Source organism: Rhinolophus hipposideros (genome assembly GCF_964194185.1).
Source record: "Rhinolophus hipposideros genome assembly, chromosome: 3".
Lineage (NCBI taxonomy): Eukaryota > Metazoa > Chordata > Mammalia > Chiroptera > Rhinolophidae > Rhinolophus > Rhinolophus hipposideros.
The window spans coordinates 71,081-98,468 of record NC_138049.1 but is presented as its reverse complement, the minus strand read 5'-3'; the positions used below and the strand labels follow the sequence as shown (position 1 = coordinate 98,468).

The 27,388-nt window shown below is 50.6% G+C and overlaps 2 protein-coding genes across 4 annotated transcripts; one reads left to right on the top strand and one right to left on the bottom strand.

Moving 5' to 3' along the window:
- Nucleotides 1–124: 124 nt before the first annotated feature.
- Nucleotides 125–10,473, top strand: TBP (TATA-box binding protein). Of its 2 annotated transcripts, none has more exons than XM_081035967.1 (8): nt 125–326; nt 1,806–1,999; nt 2,762–3,156; nt 5,059–5,146; nt 5,729–5,820; nt 7,824–7,991; nt 9,018–9,112; nt 9,781–10,473. In XM_081035967.1, exons 2-8 carry the CDS (start codon nt 1,946–1,948, stop codon nt 9,858–9,860), a joined length of 972 nt encoding a protein of 323 aa, XP_080892093.1. In that variant the 5' UTR covers nt 125–326; nt 1,806–1,945; the 3' UTR covers nt 9,861–10,473. The 2 variants fall into 2 exon arrangements, with proteins under 2 accessions (XP_080892093.1, XP_080892092.1); XM_081035966.1 differs by having other exon boundaries at nt 199–326; nt 1,803–1,999.
- Nucleotides 10,474–12,018: 1,545 nt separating this feature from the next.
- On the bottom strand, nt 12,019–19,780 carry PDCD2 (programmed cell death 2). 2 transcript variants are annotated; one of them, XM_081035947.1, is made up of 6 exons: nt 19,411–19,773; nt 18,724–18,963; nt 18,249–18,377; nt 16,887–16,990; nt 15,735–15,848; nt 12,019–14,534 (listed from the first exon to the last, which is right to left on the bottom strand). In XM_081035947.1, exons 1-6 carry the CDS (start codon nt 19,691–19,693, stop codon nt 14,376–14,378), a joined length of 1,029 nt encoding a protein of 342 aa, XP_080892073.1. In that variant the 5' UTR covers nt 19,694–19,773; the 3' UTR covers nt 12,019–14,375. The 2 variants fall into 2 exon arrangements, with proteins under 2 accessions (XP_080892073.1, XP_080892074.1); XM_081035948.1 differs by lacking the exon at nt 18,249–18,377 and having other exon boundaries at nt 19,411–19,780.
- Nucleotides 19,781–27,388: the final 7,608 nt, after the last annotated feature.

Genomic DNA, 27,388 nt, shown 5'->3' with positions numbered 1-27,388 from the left:
TGTATCGCTCGTTCCAGCAATGACCAACCAGCAAATGCTCCGGCCGGGCGCCCTCACCCCGGAAGTCCTGCAGAGCTCCGCCCCGCTCCTCAATACCCTTCAACCCATCATCCCAGGAAACACAGGAAGCGACAGTGCCCACACTTCCCATGGCCGCCGCTCCAGCGTGGGCACCCCGCTGAAGCCAAGGGCGGGACTGGCGGAAGTGACAGTATAAACGCGCGCCAGCCGTTCAGTAGGGTCGGGAGGGTGGCCGGGGCGGGCGCTGGGGCCGCCTCCGGCTGAACTCCGTTTCCGCGGGCGGGTGTTCTCTGCAGTGACTCCAGGTAACAGCCCTTTAGCCTTTTCTCTCTTCTGAGGGTTGTGCGGAGGCGACCACTGCAGCGAGGCCCCGGCGCGACGGCGGCGGGAGACGCAGGTGGGCGCGCAGGCCGCGCGGGAACGTGCCTCCCGCCCGGGCCGAAGCCGCTCGGCCGGTACCGGCCGCCCAGCCGCCGATTCGCCCGCTGCCCTCCGCTGCAGTTGGAAAGCGGCTTCCGGCCGTGCGAGCGGGGGCGCGGGGCGCGGAGGACCCCGGACCGCGCGGCGCCGAGCCCCGAGTCCTGTCCTGCCACCGTGTCTCCCGAGGTGGAGGCTGAGACTAGACCCTCTTGGCCTCTGTCCTCGCTCTTGGCCTCTGTCCTCGCGGCGCTTCTGCGGTAACAGCAGGCTTCGTGTCAAAAGCGTGCGACCGTCCGTCTGTCTCGGACGTTTCGGAGGCAGTCTTCATGTTTATGGTGGTCTGTCAGTAAGGAGGATGCAGCCCTCGGGGTCCTTTGTCCTCGGGAAGTGGTTATCAGATCCTTTCATTTCTTCCCGAGAAGGCTGAGTGCTTGCTTTGCACCTGCACGTGGGTTTCTGACTTGCCTCATGTAACTGGGACCTGTAGGTCTGTGTGGGAACGTCTGGTCAGGTATTAATGTTTAAACTGAAACCTGATGGTAACAGCACACGTGTCCCGTGCTTCTGTACGATAACTAGGTGCTGTTTGTGACACGTCAATCACTTAATCCTACTTGATTCAGTCAGTTCTCACAACAACCCTCAGCAATTCAGGGGTCCATCTGAGTTAAACTGATCGAAACGTCTTTCCGCAGCCACTTGGTTCTTTTGTCTAAAACTGACTTCAAATGTTTAGCCAGTAAAGAGTAATTTTAGGAAAGCCAGACATAAGCACACTTTGTACTTATGTGTTCTAAACAGGTAGTTATTGCGTGCGTAAAAACATGGTCTTTTCTTTATTTTTATGTCTGTACTACTTCTTAGTGTTTTATTAAAGTAGCAACTCAATAACCAATAGACTAAAGTGTATTGGACTCAAATATTTCTTGAACTTAACGCCAAACTTTGAGGATATAAAATTGATTGGAATACTTTGAAACCTGAACTTAGCCTAATAGACTTGTGTAAACGGTGGTTAACAAATCTTTCTACTCAGATATGACAGTTCGCTTAGGAATTTCTTTTCTCTGGGCATTTTCCCCCCCAGAAGTTTTCAGTGCAGATCACGACACCTTAATTGTAACATTATAAGAGTATTTAAATTAAACATTAGCAAAACAGTTTTTATTTCTGTTGGCGATTTGGCATGCAGTCACAGGAAACATGGAAAGAATAAGATTACAACATTATTGGTAAAAAGAAGTGTATTCCAAAATAGCTTGTGTTTTGGGGGGTGGGGGGGTTGTGTAACCATGAAACTGATTTATAAGATTGTATGATGTACCTGTATTCTTACATTAAACTTCATTCTGTCCCCAAAGCAGCATCAGTGTTCCCTGGTGTGCCTGAAGATAGAGAGTTGAACTTGCTGAGAAGAGTGTGCTAGGGATGCTCCAGGAAAAGCCTGAACGCTGAGGCGAGCTCCAGGCCCAGGTGTTGATTTGCCAAACAGAAAGCAGTCATCATGGATCAGAACAACAGCCTGCCACCATATGCTCAGGGCCTGGCCTCCCCTCAGGTAACACAGCAGCAGAGGGTATAGTCCAACTGTCGGCATTGTCAGAGAGAGTAAGGAAGGGAAGGAAGGGAATGTAGCAGTCTGTTGTGGAAAATGGATGTGTAAAGTTACCACGTGACCTAGCAATCCCACTACTAAGCATTCACCCCAGAGAAATGAAAACACGGTATACACAAAGCCTGCACACAGATGTTTACAGCACCTTTATTCATAATAGCCCCAGCACGGAAATGCCCCTAATGTCAGCATCTGGAGGATGATCGTCACTGTCATTGCTAACACGTCAGTGTTTTCTATGTGCCTGTCATTGTGTTGGATGCCTTCAGTGGATGTCTCTCGGGTAACCATAAAATTTATCATCCAAACTGAGACAGATCCTCTTTGAGAGTGAGATGGGGAACCGCCCAAGTGGTATGTTAGGAAAAGAGTTTAAACAAGGATGTGTGCTCACTCCAGTTCTCTCTCTTATTCTTTCTAACGACCTTCACATGTTACTATCCCCTAGAATGCCCGAATAGCTAAGCTGCTTGTTCAGGTTCTCACATGTGGTAAGTAGCAAGCATGGATAGCACAGCCAGGTCCAGTTCCGAGCCCTAAGCTGTTACCTGCTGTGTCGTGTAAAGAAAGGGGGTGCATAAGGAGCAGGTTCCTGTCGCCATGCTCAGGGACCTGTCACACCGGATGATGCCTGTCCTTCCCCAGGTGCGTCCTGCACACACCACTCAGCCGCTGGCCTGACCCATTTTCTCCCACCTTTGACAGGGCGCCATGACCCCGGGAATCCCCATCTTCAGCCCCATGATGCCGTACGGCACGGGGCTGACCCCACAGCCGATCCAGAACCCCAGCAGCCTGTCTGTCCTGGAGGAGCAGCAGCGGCAGCAACAGCAACAGCAGCAGCAGCAGCAGCAGCAGCAGCAGCAGCAGGCAGCGGTGACGACGGTGACAGCGGTGACAGCCGCAGCACAGCAGGTGGCAGCCCAGCAAGCAACTCAGGGTGCCTCGGGCCCCACCCCGCAGCTTTTCCACTCACAGACTCTCACGACCGCGCCATTGCCAGGCACCACGCCCCTGTACCCCTCGCCCATGACCCCCATGACCCCCATCACGCCTGCCACACCCGCCTCCGAGAGCTCTGGGATTGTGCCCCAGCTGCAGTGAGTATCTGAGCATCCTGCCTAGGGCTGGTTGTGTTGGGGTGTGGCTCTGCGGGTGATGTGGCCAGAGCTGTCTCCCCTCAGAGCCAGTTGGCGCCCCAGGGAAGCCCTGCAAACAGATGTGGAAGTTGGGCAGCTTGTCTGTGTACTTGGTGAGCAGAAGCAGTGCGCCCTTCCCGTTGCAGATGTTCCTGCAGCTGACTGGCTCCTTGAGCCTCTGTTGTCTCCTTCCCTTGTGGTGGTGTCTTAGGTCTCTGGGAAGATTCAGTCCTGAGTCGTGGAATTCGCAGAGTTGACTGGCCTTGTTTGTCCTTACTGCGTATTGGGACGGCCGTGTCTAAATATTTGAAGAGCTGAGGATGGCTGTTCTTGGCCTGAATGGGTCTTTCTGCCTAAAGGACGTGGCTCAGGATGGGGTGCACTGTATTCAGATGGTGGCACGTTCGTTACTCAGCCATCCAGAGGAGGCAGCTGTGTAACCTGCTGGTGGAGCCCGGACTATTATGCCAAGTGCCGTGAGTCGGTCACATGACACACACTGTGAACCCAGTCTTGGGAGGTGCTTGGTGAAGATCAGAGACAGGAAGTGGAAGGGTGGGTGCCAGGCTGGCGGGGGGAGCACAGGGTTATTGCCTTGTGGGACAGCTTCCGCTTCCCAGGGACGATGGTGGTGACAGCCGCACAGCAATGTAAGTCCGGAATACCTCTCTGTTCTGTGCCCTGAAAGATGGTTAGATGGTGAATTCTAGGCTGTTTGTGTTTGAACAATTGTTTAGAAAGAGAATACATTACTAGTTGTGTGACTGAGTTTGTGACAGAGGCACCAGAACTTGCTGGATTCAGTTCATGAGGGGACAGTGTAGCAGGCAGGCGTGCATACGAAATCGCTCAGTGGGAAGTAGGTGGTATATAGAGATGAGCACGCACAGTGGGTTGCCGCCCTAAGTGGCCTCACACGTGTGCACTGACCAAGGCAGCCGTCTTCTTTTTAACACACCAGGAGCCACTTCTGACAAGAAGTGTTGCATTTTGATAGTACAAGAAAGAACCAGAAGCAGCAATGAGCTAGACGCAGCTGGAGATGTGTGCACAGGACGTGGCAGTTCGTTTTGTTCAAAGGACATTGCCCATTTCCGGTCTATACTTGCAAAACCAGGAAAACACAAAATTAAAATTAGTGTTTGCTTTATTGAATTTTTATTAAAATTTGTAATAAAGTTCTTTTCCACTATATATTTTCTTTTGTAAGTTATTCACAAACTGATACAAGAATACTCAAAAGGGAGACTATTGGGCCTAGATAATAAATGGTTATGTCTGGTTTTCTTGATTGACTGTTAATCATAAGAAAAAAGCAGGTATTTTTTCCTTTGTCAAAGATACTGAATTCTTGTTTTTCCAAAAGATAATTATTTTGAGAGGGCCGAGAAAGTCATGCCTGCCTCTTTCCTTCATAAGTAGTGGTTTTAGGAATAGGGGTTATGGTGACGGTAGCTCAGAGCTCGTGGATGAGTTGCGTCAGTGTAAGTGAAAGGCTGAGGCTCTGGAGAGAGGCAGACTCAAACCCTGACACGAGTCCTTGGAGGTCTTGTGTTTCCTGAGCAAGCCACGCCTGTTTAAGCCTCAGTTTCTTCATCTGAAGATAGTTATTACTTCACGGTGCACCATCAGTACTCAGTAACAATTCATGTGAAATGCTCACACCATGGTATGTGTTACTTGTTAAACGTTTAATAAATGTCAGTGATTTATTAAAATTTCTAATTAAGAAATTAAGTTAAAACTAAACTAATGAAATTAAATTAGTTTTGGTGATAGGATCAGATTTTAGATAATCATCTAATACCTCATCCTATAAAAGGTAAATGAATAAATCATGTTTTCTTTTCAAATTTCTTGCAGAAATATTGTATCCACCGTGAATCTTGGTTGTAAACTTGACCTAAAGACCATTGCACTTCGTGCCCGAAATGCTGAATATAATCCCAAGGTCAGAGCGATTGTAATGTATTTTAGACTGTAATAATACAGGAATTTACTTCTACAGGTCCCTAGATGAAAAAGTCTGTGTCATGTTATGCATTAATGCTGTTTCTAGAGCTGATTGGAAATAGGAGGGCACTCCACTATTTCCTGGTGTGGTTGTAATCTGATTTACTAGTTCCCTCCAGAGGTAGAAAAGGTTTATCAAATAGAAAAGTTATAGTTACAGAAGCTGGTCTTGAGAAGCAGCAAGTTCAAGGTAGAAACGGAGGTACTGGTGTGTATTAAGGTGTAATTAGTTAAAGAATACAGTTTTGCAAATGTTACTTGTTGGAATGAAAGAGCACACAGGTCCTGGTGCTGCTTACTCAACTGTCACAGGGTGTTGGTTCTGCCACCCTAGCGTGCGAGGCCTAGCGTGCCACGTGCAGAGACAAGGGTGTCCTGTGCAGGGACATGTGGCAGATGCTTTGACAACTGTATGCCCTGGGTCCTTTAGTAGTCGGGATGTTTTTTGTCATAGTTTGGTTCTCCTAAGAGAAATCAGCAGTCTGGCAAGACCTCGTTAACAATTGTGTCTGACTTTCAGCGGTTTGCTGCTGTGATCATGAGAATACGAGAGCCCCGGACCACTGCCCTGATATTCAGCTCCGGGAAAATGGTGTGCACAGGGGCCAAGAGGTAGGTGGGGGGCTTTGGCTCGTGTTCTGGGCAGTAGGCCAGTTCTTCCATAAGACGTGGTTGCTCCCTTGTTAACATGGTTGGGTCTGATCACTTCAGACAGCAGTCATTTCGTCTTCTTCAGATTAGGCATGAGTCTCGGATGTATGTTACCATTGCTTACGTCCATACAGTTCAGTTACATTTTATGTGTATTTGATAAAATGTAGTATCAACATTATTAAGAAGGATCCCTTTAAGAGAAAGACTTTATTACAGTCACCCCCCAGTGGAAAACAAATGGGTTCTGAGTCACAGAATTTCAGAGGGGATGCTGAGAGTGTGGCAGACAACACTGGGCGGGCAGTGTGCCAGCACAGTGTGTGTGGTTGCCGGTGCCTGCCTCATGGCAGCACGTAGAGAACGTACCTTTCCCATCACATGCTGTTGCCGTGCTCCGCCTCTGTTTGGAGTGAGCCTGTCTGAAAGTTAGCGTTTTGGGCCTTGGCGTCTAACTGTGTCTGACAGCCCACATACTTGGCAGGAGGCACACGTGGGGGGAGGGCTAGTAACATCAGCTTCGTAAAGCTTTTACAAAGGGAAGTAGATTGAACTTTTCAAATAAAAGATGATTAAAATGCAGTTGGTGGTGTTTACGTACAGGGGCAGTTGATGCTTGTGCTTAGTATGACCTTTGAACTTGTCTTTCAATGACGGGAAAGCCATGCTGTGTCCATCCCAACTCTGGTCTCGATTTTCGGCAGGCTAGACGTGGGCCTGTCCCTGGCTTCCACGTGACTGTTCATTTAGGAGTCTGTCCGCTGCTGTCCTCTGGACGGAATACCAGCGACTGGCTTGTCAGCGGATGCTGGGTGTGGGTTTCCTCCCCAGTCTGTAGCCTCTTTGTGCAGAGCATTTCCCGCAGACAGAATAGTGCCTGTCTACTTCGGTAATTACTTTATCCAGATAAGAAACCATAAATAAGTTTACTTTTCTGAGAAAAAGCACTGTATGTGTGCTTACATTTTCTTTTTTTTTAAGATTTTATTGGGGAAGGGGAATAGTGTGTACTTCCAGGACTTTTCCAAGTCAAGTTGTTGTCCTTTCGATCTTATTTGTGGAGGGTGCTGTTCAGCTTCAATTTGTTGTCCTTTCAGTCTTAGTTGTGGAGGGCGCAGCTCAGCTCCAGGTCCAGTTGCCGTTGCTAGTTGCAGGGGGCACAGCGTACCATCCCTTGCAGGAATTGAACCGGCAACCTTGTAGTTGAGAGGATGCGCTCCAACCAACTGAGCCATCCGGGAGGCAGCTCAGCTCAAGGTGCCGTGTTCAATCTTAGGTGCAGGGGGCGCTGCCCACCATCCCTTGCTGGAGTCGAGGAATTGAACTGGCAGCCTTGTGGTTGAGAGCTCACTGGCCCATGTGGGAATCGAACCGGCAGCCTTCGGAGTTAGGAGCATGGAGCTCTTAACTGCCTGAGCCACCCAGCCAGCCCTATGTATGCTTATGTTTTGTCACTCCTGACTTCGCAGTTGAGTCCCTTGTTTATGATGGTTTTATCGCTTTCATCCTTTAGCGAAGCTCTGCTTCGCTAAGTCACAGCTTCACCCAACAAATAGTCACGCGAATCGGCAGGAGACTTAGTGTGTACGTTCTTCAAGTCTGAATCTCGTCAATATTTTCCTGCCAAAGGGAAGCCCGTTCGTGTTGGTCTCTGCAGGCATCTGTGGGCTAAAATACAGTGACAGTAACGGTGATGGTGACAGTCACATCTGTGACACACTGGGCTGTCAATAATCTGGTAATGGAAAAGGTGCTCATTGGGGCAGGCCTTTGTTTTCTGCCTTTATAATGAAATGGTTCATATCTGCTGGTCTTTTATCCCCTTGGGGGGGGGGGGTGACCAGTTACACTTTTTTTAAAAAAAACTTTCCCAATTTGGACTTTTCATAAGTTATTCCTCTAAATAACTATTTTGGCTGTACGGGTATAAGTCTCTCCCATTCCCTCCCGTTCCCTCTCCCCAGCGAAGAGCAATCCCGACTAGCAGCCAGGAAGTACGCCCGAGTCGTGCAGAAACTGGGCTTCCCAGCCAAGTTCTTGGACTTCAAGATTCAGAACATGGTGGGGAGCTGCGATGTGAAGTTCCCAATCCGGCTGGAGGGCCTTGTGCTGACCCACCAGCAGTTCAGCAGGTGAGTCTCGCGTGTGCTGGTGCATAACACGCTGTGGCCGCCTGTGTGTCCTGCGGAGCCTCCTGCCTGTTGGCAAGCAGCCGCGGCCCCTCTCACCACCTCTGCCTCCCACCCCACCTGCCGACATGAAAGCGCCCCTCACCAGGTGTCACTGACTCCCCTTGGGCACATTTCATTGTTTTAAGTACGATTTAAGTGCAGGAATTAAATCCACAGCCTCATGTGTCAGCTTTTTCCTCAGCTGTGTGACCTTCTAGTCTGCATTGTCGGCTCTCCCAGCCAAGAGTAAGGCTGAGTGATGGGACTGTCCTTTCCTCCCGTGCGCTGCGACTTCCCAGCGAGGACTTGCAAGGTCCTGGCCACCTCTGCAGCCTCCCTCTTACAGCACCCTCGGGCACCAGGCCCTGCACATCTGGGAAACGCAGTCGCGTGTCTTCCCAAGCGTCTTCCTGAGAACCTGTCCCACATTTTCCACTAGGTGAAACACTCCCCTACTGACTGCTTCCAGTATCAGCTAACATAGCGGGGTTACTGGGATTCCAACTAGGCATGCTGGTGGTGTATGCAGTCAGGAAGGCCTGCTGTCCAGCCATGGTCTGCTCTGGCACTTTGGTTAACTTGCCTGGCCAGCACTCACAGCTAGAGACTATTCCAATGTAAGGAAATGAGACGGGAATGGAAAACAAAAATTATTATTGTCCAAGCTTAGAAATCAATGATACAGGCAGACTGGTCCAGAGTGACACCTGATGAGGGTCAGAGACCACAGAACATTAAGGTAAAGCTTTTGTTCTCATGTCAGAAAATCCAGATTCATCAGAAACAGAGTTATTTGCCTTCCTAGTGCTGGTTGGTCAGAAGTTGGCCTCGCTGGCCTTTAGTCCTCTGTCCTTTACTGTGACTCAAAAAACTGCTTTCTCCTGATCGGGTTGCTGTTTAGTCAGTGTTTTCCCTTGTATGGGGCCTCATTTTGTTTAACAGTATGGACTTTTAATTTACAAATTGTTTTTGTCCTTTTTCTTCTAGTTATGAGCCAGAGCTATTTCCTGGTTTAATCTACAGAATGATCAAGCCCAGAATTGTTCTCCTTATTTTTGTTTCTGGAAAAGTTGTATTAACAGGTAAGTTACAATAGACAGGGTGTGGTATCTGAACCTTTGAATGGCATTTTCTCAATGCTAAAAAGTAATGTCACTGATTTGGGACATTTCGCTACCAACTGGGAAAGATGCCTTTGCCGCTCTTTTCTTCCCACCCTAACACCGATGGGAAATGCACCCATAGGAGGAATCAGAGCAGGTTCCTGCTGGTCCTTCTGCCGAAGCATGACCTATCGGGGGAGGGACAAGGGAGCACCACACTGGGTAAGAGGGTGTTTTCAGTTGGAAGTTGTCCTCTGAAGCGTTGGCTTTCACCAGCTATGTCATTTTGAGACCACAGAGGTGTGCTGTTAGGATCTTGGCTGGAGGCAGCAATTGGGACAGTGAGATGCAGCCACTCAGGGCTTCCCTGCCTGGGACAGCAGGCCAGCTGCAGAGAGGAAGGCTGGGTCACCTGGGACACTGCTTTTGTAATTCCAACAGCCATTCTAAGAAAATACTGCTTTAAGAACAGGGATTGTGACAAGGGGTTCCATCGCTAATGTATTAGTGCCTACGTCTGTAGGTCTAGCTGGGCATGCAGACTACGTCTGGGCAGTCTAGCTGTGATTGTTTTAAAGTCACGATTTCACCTCTTAGTATGTTAAGAAATACCAGACTCTCATCTCCACTCCCGTGTGTCTTCATAGGTGCTAAAGTCAGAGCAGAAATTTACGAAGCATTTGAGAACATCTACCCTATCCTAAAGGGCTTCAGGAAGACAACGTAGTGGTTGTGTGCGCCTGCCTTCCCCACCCGCTGGTTTTTTAAAATAAAAAAGTTTGGGGACATTGAAGTGGTGGTGGTGGGGATGGCCCTGCTGGGCTGTGGGTGGCAGCCTGCGTGTGCCCGCGGGCACGCCGGTAGGGGCACACTTCTGCACAGAGACCCCACCATGCCCCTGCCTAAGCGGTGCTGCCCATTATTTATATTTAGATTTTAAACACTTACTGCTGTTGACAAGTTGGCTTAAGGGACAAAACTTTAGTGTTAGAGCCACCTCTACAATTGACTGGACTTTTAATTTTGTTTGATTTCTTCCCCTTAAACCAGTTTTTATATTTCTACCAGAGCAGTAAAAATCTTTTTTAAAAGTGTTGTTTTCTAGTTTGTAACTCCTAGGGTTATTTTTGTGCCAGACACATTCCACCTTTCAGTATTGCAGGACAGAACAGGTGTGTTCATGAGAACGAACAGCTGTAAATATTTTCTTTCTTCACCAGTGCTCTGTACAATAAATGCTGTTTATAAAGTGTTAGGTTGATGTTGTAAATGGTGCCCTGTAAGGTCCATGTGGTCATACTGTTAAAAAGTTGTATTTTAGATATAATGCCTGAAACCATTTCAGTGTGTGTTTGCTTGCTTGCTGTTTCAATCAACATTTCATTATACGTTGCACTGAAAGTAGGTGAGCTGCCTGAAAATGTAAGGCTGCTCAAGAAAGAGGTACTTATTGCCCTCCATATATTGAACGTCTCCTCCTTCCCAGATAACACTGCCCGTAATTCTCACTCTGACCCTGCAAACATCACCCAGAACCTTGCCGGCCATCCCAGAAGCCTCTCTTTCGGCTCCAATCCAGCCACCAGCCCCACGACCCCCTACAAATAGCCATTACTCTAATAGAGGTTAGCCTTCCATTTAAAAAAAAAAAAGAGATGTTTTTCTCTCTGTTTTATTCCTGAAGTTGCCTCTCCATCTCTTTTCCTGAACGTTTCAGGCTGTTTGGCTGGTGGTTTCCTGTCCTGTGTTTTGCTGTTTGCACACTCACGGTGCAGTCCAGTGTGGGCCTCGTTCTGTTTCCTGTGAATGGGCCGCTGCATCCAGAGCCTTGATCCCTTTGTAAAGACTGCAAGTGGCGTGTTCTTTTGTTAGGAATCAAGTGTTTGTCTTGATTGTTGTTTCTCTTCTCATTGATCCACTAATTTGTTAGTGGGTTGCAAATGGTGAAATTCTAATAGTTTCATTTTTTTTCGTATGTTCATTGAATACTTTTTTAAAGTGATGCACTTCATACACCAGGATAATTGCTTGCGTTTTTCCCTTTGAAAATTTTCAAGATAAAATACCTCATGAATTCACAGATATACCCAAGTTCAGGACCACAGGGGTTTTATTTGATCGATTTATTATTTATTACCTTTTATACTGAGAATTCTTACTTTTTAAAAGCACACAGGATGACTTAAAAGACCCTATAGGTAGTTATTTATCCCACATGAACAGTCTTACAATAACAAGACCACCATCAATATGAATGTTGAAAGTATTGAAACATATTTGTTATGGTGCTTTCTGAGTTGTCAAAGGGTACGGAGACCAGGACTCAGATCTGTCAGAAGACAGGTTAATGGGGTGCTGTGTATAGTGGGGCTGAGTGGTCAGGACAGGACAGGGCCCAGCAGGGGTCTTGGGTGATGGGCAGGAACCCTTCCTGGGATGAAGTTATCCTGAAGCCAAAGGAGGTATCTCTCGTGTGTTCAGTAGGGTTCAGAGCTGTGTCCCGCAGTGTCTTCTGCTACGGAACAAGCCTGTGTGCATTAAGACTAAGACCCAGAGGACGGCAGGGGCATGTGGTGGAGAGAGAGGGGGCGCACGTGCTCCCAAATCATCCTAGTCCCCATTTAGTCTTAAGCCAGCTCCACATCTGTATGAACTCCTTTCCATTTAAATTTCAGTTGTGTCATTTGCAGCTAAGGGTCCTGACTCATAGAAAAGTTAGGATCAACTGATGGGTAGAAATTTAGCAGCCTGCTGAGAATACAAGCAGCATTCTAGGCCGAAGTTACATGACTTCAGGTGTTACAGTGAGGTCTTTAATCCACTTTCAGTTAATTTTTGAGTAGTGTAAGAAATGGGTCCAGTTGCATTTTTTTTTTTTTACATGTGAATATCCAATTTTCTCAGTACCACTTATTGAAAAGACTCTTCTCCACTGAGTATTCTTGGCTCCCTTGTCACGTATTAGTTGACCGTATAGACGTGGGTTTATTTCTGGGCTCATTTCAGTTCCAGTGGTTTATTTGTCTGTTTTTAGGCCAGTACCACAGTTTTGATGCCTTGCTTTGTAATAGAGCTTGAAATCAGGAAGTGTGGTACCTCCTGCTTTGGTCTTCTTTCTCAGGTTTTCTTTGGCTATTCTGGGTCTTTTGTGGTTTCATATAAGAGTTTTTTTCTCCTGTGAAAAATGCCACTGGACTCTTGACAGGGACTGCATTGAGTTTGTACACAGGTTTTGGCAGTAACACGGATCCCTCTCCATTTATTTGTCTTCAATTTCTTTCATCAGTGTCTTGTAGTTGTCAGAGTAGAGACCTTTCACCTCCTTAAATTTACTCTTAAGTATTATTGTTTTCGATGCTATTATAAACGGGACTAAGTTATTTCCTTTTCAGAAAACTGGTTTAGTGTTAGCTGTTTTTAACAGTCACCAAGTAGGCGCTGTGACACTTTCTGGTGATTTGGGCTAGCTGTCTCCCAATGGAGAGGGCCTGTGAACTCTCACCATCATTTCTAAGCTTGCTGGGGATACACACCTAAAGGACAGCTTGGCTGATGACACCAACATGCCTTTAAGAATGTCCATGTCGTCTGGTGATGTCTCCAGGAACAGACCTTAGTGAATTTGCTGGAAAATCCTTAGCAGTCAGGATGCTTTTCTGTTTTGCAAAACTTACTATGTAAGTATGTAACATATCCTGATTATGAGTATTACTTAACAATTTGAAGGCCTCACTAGTCATTTTCCAGGAGCCACTGAGATACTTACCAAACATGACCCTTGCCACCAGTTGATGGGAACTTTTCACGTGTCCTCCAGTAACCATGGGCTATCTCACCATAGTTATGGGTGATTCTGATTTAACCTTCCAGCTTCAAATTTAATACCATTCCCTCCCTCTTTAAACACTGTATGTAACCAGTCTCCCCATGGGAATTTCACACTGCGGTTTTCCATGTAACACTGTTTTATGTGCACGTCTCTACGAGTTACGTGTACATACATGCACACACACAACGCGGACCACTCAGCCAGAACTTGGATGTATAAAGCCAAGTACTCAAGGACATCAACACTGTCACCTCCAAAGCAGTGTGTACAGTGGTGGTGCCTTTCAGGGTTAGCAGGGCGTGTGGAGAGAGACCCAGTAACCATGAGAAAGTGACCAGAATTAGCTGACAGCAGCCAGTAGCTTTGCCTGTGCTCTGAGCAGGTGTCCCTGGGGCTACGGGAAACAGGGCTTCTCACAAGGGAACTACACCGCTTGGGGCTGAGGGAGCCTCAGGATGGTTGAGGGCAGAGGTTCAGAAACCACCACCGTGCTAACACTGTCCCACACCTGAAAGCTGAGCTCCGGGCCTGCCCACAGGCTGCTGACTCCTGGGCCAGATGTCCCTGAGGCACCCTAGGGAATCCCGATGGCCCAATCCTGCACCCTCAGTCTGGTTTCCTTGCCCGTGCACAATGGTGTGAGGTGCAAAGGAGACCAGTGCTCTCACCTGTCAGTCTCATCTGTACGCTGACCACTGGCTGACCAAGGTCAGTTTCAAAGTTAGGCTGTCTGATCGCAAACCTTTTCCTGATTCTAACTGCAGCTACTTCAGAACTGCTGGGCATCCCTCTCATAGTCACAGCCCAGTATTTTCATGTCTAGGCTTCCATGTATACTACAGCCTGTGACAGACAATCACTTGTTATCAGACCAGCCCTTTGCAGTTTTACCCAAATATTTTTCTCTGTAACTTTGCAAATTTCAGGGGAGAAAATGATCTGAGTGGTTTGACTTAATTAGGCACATTTAACCCATTTTTATTGAAGAAATAAATATACATACAAGATTGTTTCACTTAGCCCACCATTCAGCCCACCTAGTATGTATTTTCCAGATTGATCTCTATGCTACACACATATACACAGATATTTTTAGAAAAATCTAGTCCTACTCTGAATACCATCTATAAAGGTATCAGGGTGTCAATTTAGATCTTTATCATACTTGGTGTGCATGCAAGTCTCTAGCATTAAAACTGCATAGCCTTCCATTGTACAGATACCCCAAAATGTATGGAATTCCATCACTGGACATTTTTGCTTCCGTACTATTTAGAAATTGGAAACAATGCCTAACACAACATCTCTGTACCTCGATCTCTGGTACAATTACTTCCTTAGGGCAAAGTCCTAACAACTGGAACTGCGAGGTCTAAGAGACCACAAGCATTTCAAAGCTTGACGACAGGGTCTTTAAGGTGTATCTGTTACATCTTGTTTCCAAACAAACTCCTCGGTGTAGCCAGTGCCTTGTCTACAGCTGTCAGCGCAGGTGAAGACGGCCAGGACACCCCAATCGACACTCCTGCCCAGTCTGTCAGCCTTTAGGTAGTTGAGCAGCTGAGGCATGACCTGAGAAGAGGGTGACAGTCACACCTGGTACAAGGCAAGGAGGGCAGTCTGCTTTCGACAGACCTTCCCTGCCAGGGTGACTATAGGGTCCCTGAGCTCGCCATCTCCACACCACACAGCAGAATTATAGACATTACACAACAAGCACATTTGACCTAAAAATATTTTACAACTCTGTTTCTTCAAAACCCCTCTCTATTTCACTTGGTCTTCATTTGGTCTTTCTTTTCTACTTGAGAAAGAAGATCCCAAGTACAGTGGGCTGGTGGATCTATTTGGTTCAGCTGGTAACCTAATTATTTTTATCAATAATACATCATAAAATAGGACTGAGGCTTCCATTTGGGCAACTTTTACTTTCTGCCATTTGAAAGCTGAATAGTAGATGTTCTTACTGTGACTGAAGAAACTCGAATAGTAATGAGGACAAGAAGGAAATCGACAGGTGTCTGTACAGAAGCCAAGTTGTCAGCTGGCAAAGGGAAGACCCACAACAGCCACCAGGGATAGGAACACGCTTCACACACCATCTTGGGGTCTAAGAACCAATCGGTTTTGGAGGCAGTCCTCAAAATAGCTTTCTTCCCTTAGAAACAAGTATCATTTACCACTTTGTAAGGTGCATGAATCCACGGAAGAGCATTGCCACTCAACCCAAAATGATTTTGATGCTAACAATTTGTGAAAAATCATTTATCTTAATGATTACATCCACTTGTTTACTTTATAAATCCAAAAACCAAGACTAACAGAGTAAGGTTCCAAAACTCTCCTGTCACAAAGTACAGAATGAGACCTTAATTGATGAAAAAATATATTATTTAAAATTACAAAGGTAACCATAGAGCCTAAAAATAACAATATAACTGCACTGACAGGTAAGGTCAGGTCTGCTGATAGTGGAAGCGACTACCTTTAAATCCTCATGACTGCACAAGTCAGTCAACACAGGTCTGAAAACCAGCAAAGTGACCGATGTCAGAAAAAGCATGTTATTTAGAGATAGAAAGAACTACTGGATAAAGCAGTAAAAGACAATTTTAAGCCATGAGGTGGGGCAGGAAGCTTCTGATTTTCACTATGGCACCTTCTATAAAACCGTCTAGACCCCTGTGCAGGTTCCTTTGGTCAAGTTTTTAATGTTTGGAAACATAAACGTGGGTGACCATGTACTGCAATAGTCTGTATTTAAGGTCATACCTGGAATTCAAATAGCCTCCTGGCACCACAGGGGCAATCTGGAATGTCCTTTTCCTGGGGGATATTTTCACCAGAGATCCAGATGGGGGCAATCCCTCGGCCATATCTGAGAATCTGAAATCAATCACAGTCATGTCCCAACCACCGACACATCACCTAAGTTTGCAGTGGCAGTGTGCGATCCGACAGTTATTTGGAGGAACTCTGTACCTGCTCCCACCCTTGATGGAACAGCCTTCCACAAGGCAGCTTACTGTCTCCTCAGATCCAGCACCCTTATTGCCTTCTCCATGTCATCAAAGCAATCCTGCAGCTATCTGCCTCAGAACTTCAGAATTTATTTCTTAGGTGACATGGTCAGATTGAATCTTGTGACTGTTTGTGGAGGCTGAACAGAACCCTGTTCCCAGGATGGTCCTGAGACCGATTGCAGCCATCTGTGCTGTCTTGCACATGAGCTGCACTTAGAGGTTTTACGAGGGACAAATAAATACCACATGAAACACAGTGTTTACGCCAACACTACAAACAGGTAAATGTCATCGCAATAAGGCCTTATGTAACAACTGAGGTTTTCCCATTTTGTTAAAAGCACACCCGCTGCGAACAAGCACTTTCTCGGTGGTCCAGATCTAGACCTCTTCTCTCTGTGAGCCCTGGACACCTGACCCAGTGACTGGTTTATGGGCATTTAACTGAGGTTTCTCTAAAGACTGCTGTTCATGACGAGGGGAGTCAAGGAGAACAACACTGAAGACAGCAACGTGCAGACACACAATCCCCCTCTATACTTTCCACATTGCAGATGCGGTTACGTCAGCTCACGATGTAACTCAGGATCCAGGATCCTTTTCACAAAACCAGTGTCTCTGTGTTAATATGTCCTGTTGGTTTTACAAGCCCAAGGCCCCTGTTGTCACTGGTGCCTGAACTCCATGTGTCGCAGGCCACATGTCTCCCCCAACCCTGCCATTAGGATAAACCCCACATGATGGACAGCACAGCTGTTGTCTCTTCCGTAACTACTGGTAGGACCTGTCCTGCGAACACCTTTCCTATGTGCGAAGGATGGCTTACAAGACAGCTTTAGTGATGACACCCCTAAACATTTCTGGGAAGAACACGAAGGGGGCTATATGAGTTCTACCTTACCTGTTCTGGTTCTGGGGCTATTTTAGTTTTAAAGCTCTGGAAAATTTTATCTTCCCTGGATTCATGTTTTGCCATAGAATCCAGTTCTTCCTCAGGTGCTTCACCTGGAAAACCATCAACACAATTATTATGGCAACAGGAATGATCCCCATGACTTGACGATTCACATCTGCTGAAGCAGCCAGTTTCAAAGATCCAGCTTAGTGTTAAACCAGACTGTGGAGGCTGCATGGCCCCACAGGCTCTCCCAACTTAAAGTCCTTCAAGCTGGTGCTTCAAGACCATCTGAACATCCTGGCACTCCAGAAGCACTATTTACTATGCAGGCTGCTGGTGAGCGCTTCTCTTTAAAGCTTTACTTTTATCAGAACAGACCCAAGTCCCAGGCTCAGGACTGCTGTGCACACACGACAGGACACCCAACAAACATGAGCCCTAGCTATCACAACTGTCCTTAAGCCGTCTGCACTCGTGTCTCAATTCTGTACATGTCTCATGCCTTCCCCCTCCTACTGGTACATGCGCTCTGTCATCACATGCTCAAGGTGCGCCTGCCAGCTCGTTCCTTTTCCATTCTCACTTACTGGAACCCCAGCTACCGGCACCACTGCTGTCCACAACAGGATTTAGTGTCTGTAACAGGTTAGGTTATTTTTAACATCCTGAGTATGAATTACAGACCAGTAAGTCAATATTCTAACCTGGGATCCAATTTAGTGCTTTAGAGCTTGAGTTCTAGTCAGTGAGACTAAGCGCGAACTCCAGCTGTAAAACTTACAGCCAAGAACCTCAATTTCCTCATTGCAAAAGGGGGTAGAGTTGTTAATTCACTATGGATTTTAATGAGATCATACACAAACAGCCCTTGATGCAGAATAAGTGGTTGTAAATGCTGGCTACCAACCAGCCTCGTAGGTATGTGGTCAGTACAGGCACTGGAGTACAATCAGCTATGGAGATCGAACAAAGTCACACATCTAAAACTGGCCGGATCAGAGAAACTAACTTTGAAAAGTCCCCTGCCTCTGACCAAACACTATGCCAAGCACTGTCACATATACCATCTTGATCTGAGGAACAGGTCTGATACCCCTTGAACTCACCCATTTTCCAGCATCTCTTGCAGCTCTACCCAAGTGACGTATTTGTATAAAAACCAAGACAGACCTGATATATGCCAAGCAGGGGAAGTACAGGAAGGATACTTTCAAAGGAGGCAAAGTTAGGAAATTATATACCGGTACTGCAGCTTCCAAAGTGGATTGAGTTTTCCTCTCAGTACCTCTCTTGACATACTGAGCCCTTTCTTTTGAGCACTATGTTTAATCACTTCATGAACAAAGTTCTGAATTGACTCCTTACCCATGCTCCCTGTAATCTCCGATTCATCTGTTCCTACAACTTCAGGTGTAATCTCATCTTCTGTTTCTATTACAATTTCAAATTCGGGAAAAAGGAAATTGTGGTCTGGAACAGTATTGTCCAAATTATCTGAAACAAAAAAGGTAACTAGCACCATCAGCAGTAATTTATTTTTGAAGATAGTCTGATGAACTCTTATATCTAAAGTAGATCCCATGTAGTAACAGTTTTCTCTGGTAAATTAATCCATATAATCCAGCATTCAGGTCATAAATTAAATGCCTCTATGAAGGCAAGGCTGGGACACAACTAAGTGGGCACAACCTCAAAGCTCCTTTCAGAAAGCCGTTACTACCAAACTTCTGAAAAGTATTATGCCTTTTCTAATTTTAACTTTTACCCTCGAAATGAAAGATTTGGGTTGACAGATGTTATGAAACTAAGCTGAAATTTAAAAATAAAAAACCGGACTCACCTGATTGTGTACAAGCCTGTTTATGTCCCAATCTCCAGTCTAGAGCCTGATGCTCCTTACTGCAGTAATGTGCCTTGTGACATCTGGAGCACGTTTTGGGTCCTAAACAGCCACAAACCCTGCAGAGATGCGCTCCAGACTTGAGCTGGAGGCACACGGATTCTCCTGTCTCGGGAGGAGACTCAGAGGGTGGTTCATAGGAATAAAAGTCATTTTTCCTTGGTAGCTGATTTCTAAAAACTGAAAAAAAATGAGGAGAAACACTGTATTTTTAAGTAAAACAACATGTCAACTCAAATGTTTGAGCCTGCATTCCATAAAGGACAGAAAAGCCACCTATTTCTTGAAAAGGCAAATAGAGGGCAGTTTTTGCTTTCAGGAAACTTATTTTCTGAAAGGAGATAAAAGGAAAACGGTGCAAAAGAAACTCTAATTCTAAGTCTAGAAAAGAGTTTGGTTCCCACGACTCAGTTCTGCGCCGATTCCAACTCATCAAACTAATGACGACACTAACGATCCGCGACAACACGAAACAGCCGTCGGCCCCGCCGTCTGAAAACCGACCGTTCCCCGCGTCTGCACGTAACACGCGTCCTGAGCGCCGAGGAGGCACCGCGCCGGGGGCTAGGAGCGCGCGCGCAGGACGGGGCGGGCGGGACGCCCGAGGAAGCGGCGCCGAGGGCTCACCGCGCAGGCCGGCGCAGCACGGCGGCGCCCGGCAGCAGAAGAGGAACAGGGCGCGATGGAAGGCGTCGGCTCTGCCGGGCAGGGGCGCGTACAGCTGCAGCACGAAGGCCAGCGGGCGGCCGCACAGCGCGCAGGCCAGCTCCGCGGGCCCCGGCAGCCCGGCCTCACCCAGCCACGCCGGCCGCCCGCCCACCTTGCTGGGGAACTGCTCGCTGCGCAGCCGCCACGCCGGCGCTGCCTCCGCGAAGCCCAGCTCTGCCGCTCCAGCGCGCGCGGCCGCCATGGCCCGCGGGGAACCTGGCGCTCGGACCCCCGCACCAGCCGGCCGGAAGGCGGAAGTGGGGCACCGGAAAGTGCGTAGGCGGCCGGCCAGAAGCGATTGGACACCAGGGCGGGGGGCGTGGCCGACCTCCCCCCGTGACTGGGTGGGGGCGCGGCCACCTGCTGGGGCCGCGGCGTGGCCCGTCCCGCGGTTTGCGGGCCGTTAGGCACCTGGGGGGCTGGGGGTCGCGGGTGGGGGGACCTTTGTGACGGGCCGGCGCGTACTGTGCGGACACTCAGGAGGACACTTGTGCCCCCGCTGCTCTCACCTCACAGTAAACAGTGAGCACCTGGCCTTTCCTTCCTTTCGATCCCGTTGGAGAGTTACTGGGGACAGCGCGTCTCCCCGGCCCGTCGGCCCCACGTCGCTGCCCTTCCATCCGGCTGGGGAGGCCAGCTCAGCCCCAAGGCCGGCGCCGTCCCCGGCCCGCAGGTGCAGGCCGGCCGCCCGCCGTCCCGCGGGCACCGAACCAGCGTCCACGGCGCTGCGCGTCCCCGGCGCTGCGCGTCCCCGGCGCTGCGCGTCCCCGGCGCTGCGCGTCCCCGGCGCTGCGCGTCCCCGGCGCTGCGCGTCCCCGCTCGAAGCCGCTGCGCGTCCCCGGCGCTGCGCGTCCCCGGCGCTGCGCGTCCCCGGCGCTGCGCGTCCCCGGCGCTGCGCGTCCCCGCTCGAAGCCGCTGCGCGTCCCCGGCGCTGCGCGTCCCCGGCGCTGCGCGTCCCCGCTCGAAGCCGCTGCGCCGGCGCCGCCCGCTCTACCGCCCAGGTGCCCTGTGCAGCGGTTGCCCCTGCCCTTCAGGCTTTCTGCGGGCTTGCCCCTCGTCACACTTGACAAGGGGGTTTGTACACAGAACGCGGTGGATGGGAGTCAGCTGTTTGTACGTTTCTCTGCAGCTTGTCACTTCACAGGACTCATCATGGGGACGCGCCACGTCAGGAGCTGTGGCTTCGCCTGTCCTCACACTATCGCAGAAGGGAGGTCGTTGGCCACAGCGACGCAGCCTTGCGATGCTACTGGATGTTGATGTCATTCAATTGAGTTGTCATTTCAGCAGTGCCACCAGGATCACTTGAGTGTGTCCTACGGGACTGTGTGTGTTCGCGTGGGCTGCATAACATAGTGCCACGATGGACGGTACAAACAGCAGACATACATTTCCTCACAATGCTGGAGGTTACAAGCTTGAGACGAGGGTGTTGGCAGCGCTAGTTCCTCCCGAGCAGTCTCTTCTTGGCTTGCAGGTTGGCGTCTCCTATGTGTCACACGAGCCTCCCTCTGTGCTTCCCAGTGGCCTCACGTCTTCTAAGGGTGCTGGTCACGTTGGATTAGGACCCACCCCAATGAGCTCACTGAACCGTAATTACTTACTTAAAGACCATCAACCCAAATGCAGGCCCATTCTGAAGGTGTAGGCGCTGCTAAGTCAACCTGTGAATTGGGTGACACGATTGAGCCCATAGTACACACTAACCCGTCACAGGGTTTTGGTAGGGTCCAGCGGATCACCATGGCCGGCGCGTACCTGGTGCTTGGCTCTGCAGACTTGGCTGCAGGATATGCTGTGCTGTTCATGGCACTCACTTCTCATGAAAATTTGCCTGCCTCACCCATCACTGGCCTGTAGCATTTCTGAGTTTGGAAAGGCAAGTGGAAAGCAACCCGCTGAAGGGTTTGAGATTCCACGTAGCAGCCCTTGTCCTGGTCCTCGGTGCAGCCAGATTCGGGATCTCCAGACACGGCAGAGGGCCACTCAGACATCTGTGATGGTTGCGGTTGGAATTCATTTGTTCAACAATGTGTATTAAGAACCTACTACAAGCAGGCAGTTTTGGGACACTCAGCATAACTCAGTGAATGAAGCAGACACAACCCCTGGACCTCAGTTGTAGTCAGTGAGTCAAGCACACTAAACGCCGTTCACAGGTCCTGTCCACCACCCAGCAGATCTGATGTCCTTGTGGCCTCCTCGACATGTGGAGGCCTCTCCCCATATTCTGCCCAGGCTGATGGGCCACAGGGAAGCCTACAGAAGTGAGTGGTCTTCGGGTACAGAAGGAGGGCTCCGTGCGGGAGAGTAGCGGGCAGGGAGGGCCTGTCAGAACGATCTCACACATCTGGTTCCCACAGGAGGGCTGAGGTCTGGCGGCTTCCACTCCAGGAGGACGGGGTCACACAGAGCTGTGGTGGGTCCCAGGCCCCTGGTTCCAGCGTGGAGGCTGGGCTGAGTTGTCCCCCAGAGGCCCAGCCCCACACTGTCCCAACTCTGCCTGTCCCTCTCCACACACACCCCTCCTGACCACCGTCACCAGGCCCGGAACAGGAGATGTGCGAGCATCTGCTCACAGGCAGGCTTCACCGCTCAGTCCAGATGCCCAGGTGCAGGGAAGCTGAGTGTGTCCAGGCCCTCGATAACTGTCAGTGGGAAGAAGAGACTCACACAGGCTCTGCTAAACCTGCTGGGTGAACAGGACAGCCACATGGGTCGGCGGTGGGATAGGCTGGGATGTCCCGGTGTAGGGGCCTAGACACAGCTGGTCCCAAACAAGGTGCCATGGAGGGCACTGAGGAAGGAAAGGCCAGGACTCTGACTCTGCTGCCCACCTGCCGCGCCCCCAGGGCCACTTCTATGGTGGGAACCAGCCCGCCAGATGCAGGGCTGCAGCCAGCGCCTGTGCTTCGCCTGTTTCAGGCTGGAGCTGGTCTAAGTACAGGTCAGCCTCCCACCGGGTAGGCCCACGCTCCTTCTCTGCGTCCACCTGGAGCAGCCAGGCCCACTGAGGCCCAGAGGGACGCTGAGGGGACCCAGACCCACCGAAGCCGAGGGGGACACTGAGGGGACCCAGACCCACTGAGGCCGAGGGGGACGCTGAGGGGACCCAGACCCACTGAGGCCCAGAGGGACACTGAGGGGACCCAGACCCACTGAGGCCGAGGGGGACGCTGAGGGGACCCAGACCCACTGAGGCCCAGAGGGACGCTGAGGGGACCCAGACCCACTGAGGCCCAGAGGGACGCTGAGGGGACCCAGACCCACTGAGGCCGAGGGGGACGCTGAGGGGACCCAGACCCACTGAGGCCCAGAGGGACGCTGAGGGGACCCAGACCCACTGAGGCCGAGGGGGACACTGAGGGGACCCAGACCCACTGAGGCCGAGGGGGACACTGAGGGGACCCAGACCCACTGAGGCCCAGGGGGAAGGCGAGGGGACCCAGACTGTCACGCGGGGCGTGGGCTGGGGTGCCTCTGGTCCCGCTCCCCATACAAGAACTCAGGATATGGGGAGGCCAAATAGGAACACCCAGGGAGCCATAGGTAGGACTATAGTCTCTCACTGGAGGCTGGATTCACACAACGTGTGACCTGCTGTCCCCTTTCTGCCAACCGACTGACTCTCCGGGACTTCACTCCCTAACACAGCCGCGGCAGTTATATTAGTGGCCAATGGCTCAAGGGCCACAGCTGACAGTCAACTAGCCACAGCTGACGGCCATCTACTACCCGAGCCAGCACCCTTCCTTCCACGTGAGGCCGAGAGCCTGGAAACTGCTCTCTGGGGCTCTGTCCCCACACAGATCCACTGAGGCCGAGCTGGAGGGGACCACAGTCTGTGAGGACTGTCTGAGGGTGGCGGTTGGGTTCCGGCCTGAGTTCCCTTGGAGCCAGATGCAATTTTCCTCTTTGGAAAGCACCGGAAAGTCAGGCAGGTGCATGAGCCTGTCTCCTCATCCTGCTCAGACCAGAGCCACGTCCAGCTGTGTCTCTGCCAGCTGCACTAGTGCTGCAGCCAGTGTCAGCTCCGTCAAACCCTCCAGAGCCGGAGCGAGCACCGGTGGTGCCAGCTGGCCCTCTGACTCTGGTGAGTCCTCCATGTACAGCAACACCTCTAACAACTGAGCAGCTCCAGCCCCAGAGCCTGGCTGCCCTGGCGCTGTGAGCACTGAGAAGCTGCAGAGGGATGAGAAGCTTAACCTCTCCAGGTTCCCTCCAAGGCTGGTGGCAGAGCAGTGGGCTCTCAGGTTGGGGGAACAGGCCATACCTCTGCCACCATCTGCCCTGGCCTGCCATTCTCTGAACCAGCCTCCTGTGAGTTGGGTCCAAAGCCCAGCTCTGCCACTTACTACCCATGTGACCTGGGCCACTTCCTTAGCCGCCGAACCTTCGCTGTCTACCTGTGAACAGGAAAAGCGGACACTCAGGACCTGCAGCCTAGTGTGGCTGTGCCTGTCAGATGAGGCAAAACAGACAGGAAGCTGGGCAGGCATGGCTGATGTGATGGGGCAGGGGAGCTCACTGTGTGCCTGTCGCTGGGTCCTCAACCCATCTGCCAGGAGGCTCAACAGTCTAGGAACTTATTATGCACCAGGTGTGTACTGAGCTTCGAGGGAGACAAACACAGCCCGTGGGTGTTATCTGAACCTGAACAGGGAGTCAGACCCACCCAGTGGCTGACCATGGTCCAGGGAACAGGGAGTCAGACCCCAGGGGCTGACCAGGGTCCAGGAAAATGCTCCCTAGGACCAGCTTGGAGCAGAGGCCGCCCCTCCCCCTTCTCTGCCAGCACTGGGACCTGGGTCATCCAGTGCTGGGGACCTTCAGAGGACAGAGAACGAATCCCTGGGACTCACACAGGGCTCAGGCCACATCCTGTTTCCTGAGCTCCAGCTCTGATGAGCGACCTCTGCCTGGGATTGAGGGGGACTGTGGACATGAGCTGGGGGGTGGCAGTGCCAGGTGACACTCCCCTTTTCCCCTGAGCTGTTCAAGATGGCAGTGCCCCACCAGTGCCTGGGCTCTACATGGTCCTGAAGGGAAAGCCAGGCAGCGAGCACCTGGCACCCACCATCCGTGCCACTGTCACCCAGATCAACAGTGTGGCCAGCGGCATCCTTGCCGCCTGCCTGGGAGACCTGGTGTTGATGCCCAGGTCAGGGCCAGGGTGCTGGGCCTGCATCAGGTGCCAGGGTGGCTATGGGAGGCCCAGCGGAGTCCTTCTCAGACCCTTGAGAAGTGCCTGTTTGCCTGTCTCAGCTCGTGGGGCTGAAGTCGGCAGACTGAGCCCATGCCCAGGGCCTGAGCCCCTCCTGCCAGGGCAGGCTGACCTTGAATCGCAGGTCCCAGTGGTGGGAGGCTCACTTCCTCCCTCGCTCCTTCCTTGGTTTGAGCTAAAATCCTCCATCCTCTGAGTGTCTCTCTTTGGGTCCTAAATGTGGCCTACCTCAGCTCCCTGAGCATCTGTCCCACCCAGGAGGGGACATTGAAATCGAGGGGGACTGAGGCTAGAGCTAGAGAAAGCAGGGCTCCCGCTCCCCCCTCACAGCTCCTCCCTCCCCAGAAGCGAAGGACCCTCGGGACTTCCCACTGCTCACCACCCTTTGTGTTCTGCAGAGCTCCCGCCTCGATCCATCACCTGAAGGAGACCGGGAACATCTCCAGGTGGGTCTGCCTGTAGTCACACAACAGCCTAGCCAACTGTCCCTTCATGTCTTTCCTTAAGGAAAGAAGAGTTTGTGAGATTGTGCCTTTCTAGGACTCTGTTCCATCCTTTGTTTACACCTTATGTCTCTCTGTCTGGTCCCCAAAAGATGGTTTGCAGCCAAAGACCGGTAAGATATCTCACAGGAGATACAACCTAAGCCAGGCGGAACCGAGTGGGGACCCGCAATGAGCTGCCTTGGACAGGTATGGGAAGGGGCCTTGCCTCCCCTTCCCCCTGCCTGGGAAAGTCTGCTGCCGGCTCTGGCTTTCCCCTTGCACCTGTTTCCACTTCCCTCAAGGGAGTTGTTACAATGTGAAAGACTTGATCCTGAAAAGGTACATGCTTTAAGTAAAAACATCCTGGGACCTTGTGCTTCCGCTGTTTAAAGACAAAGGGTGATTGTAATAAACATTTTCTGTTATGAGGTCTGAGCCTCACAGACCGTGTAAGAAACAATGTTGCTTTCTTGTAGTTGTAGACCTCTCAATTAAAAACCTCCATCCAGCTATATTCTGGGCTCCTGTCCCCATAGCAGGACCAGGGTGGTGAGGGGTCTCCCATGTGTCTGCCATGGCCTCCTCAGCAGCTGGCACCTCCTGGGAGCAGGGACAACCTTGGGGGCAGGGACTGGGCTGGTGGGCGGGGTCTCAGCCTCCCTGGGACCTCAGGCCACCAGTCCTGCTTCAGGGGTCCTGCTTTCATTAAGTGTCAGATCCCGGGTTGGGCCACATTGTCCCGACCGGCAGGACAATGCAACGTGGGACGAGGGGAAGAAACCTGTTGAGGATGAAAAAAAAAGGGAGACAGGAGACGCGAAGAATGGAGGCAAGACAGGGATCTGATCAAGCCTCAAAATTTTATTAAGATGGCGGGTTATATATATAGCTATGTCAGACGGGGGTGGGATATGCTATGTCATAGGGTGGCGAGGTACTTGTCGCGGGCTGATAGGCTAGGACAGGGCGATGCCATATGAGGTACAAGGAAATGGGCAGGCTCTGGGTTTGGCGCGCGCGGGCTCTGGGTTTGGCGCGCGCGGGCTTTGGGTTTTGTGACCAGGAAGTTCTGCCTAGGCAAGGCCTGGGGATTTCTATGGCTTCCGACATCTCCTCCCTTTTTGTTTGTTTTAAGGAGGTGGGCCTTGACCGAGTGAGGGAACAGAGGCCTGGTTCCTCCAACGAGCAGAGCTCGTTATTGGATGGTTTTGGGTATCTTTTGTGGAGGAGAGGTAGAGATTTTTTGATACCAACCTCTATGCAAACCAGGTATGTTCTCAGGAAAGTTAAAGGGAGCCGACCGTTGTGAGTCGAGCCCTTTCCTTGCAAATGCTTTGCTTTGCACTCACCTCGGTGCCCATACCCCTCCCCAACTCGTGGGGGGAGTAGACATACCCTTAGTATTATGTCGTCCCCGTGGGGAGGAAGCCAAGATAGCCTTCTTCGAGGCCGTCCCCTGTTGCTAGCCGCTGATAATGGATTTGGATTGGTTTGGCCAAAACAGCATCGATTTGGTTTTTAATGAGGTCAGTAATGCGCCTAAAAGCCCATGGCCCGAAGGCTATTAAGAGAAGGATGCATAGGAGGGGGCCAAGGGTGGGGAGCAGGTAGGGGAGAAGTCCGTTGAGACCCGTCCAGAGTGGGTTTTCGAAGAGTTCTTTGCGTCTTTTTACTAGGTCCTCTTGTAGTTTTTTGATCTTGTCTCGGACGATCCCAGACTTGTTAGCATAGAAGCAGCAGCGTTCCTGTAAAGCTAAGCAGATACCTCCCTGTTCTGCAGTGAGAAGATCTAGGCCTCGACGGTTTTGTAAGACTACTTCAGCTAAAGAGTCAATCTGATCTTGGAGATCATTGATGGTCCCAGAAAGTGTTTGGACATCATCTATCAGCTGGCGTGATAGTTTATTGTAGGACTGGACTGCAACACCTACTCCCGCGGTACCCGAGGCTATTCCAGCAGTAATTCCTAGCCCTACGAGTAAGGGAATGGCTGTAATAGCACGCTTGTGGCGCCCGGTGGCAAATTCTAGGCTGGGGAGAGGGACAGGTGTGTCTCCTGGGATAATAGAGATATCAGGGAGGAGACTAGCTGAGACACAAAGTCCGGTCCAGTTGGTGGGTAACGTGGTGTAAGCGAGGCTGTTCCCACATATGAAAACTTGTCCAGGGCTAGAACACAAGGTTCCGT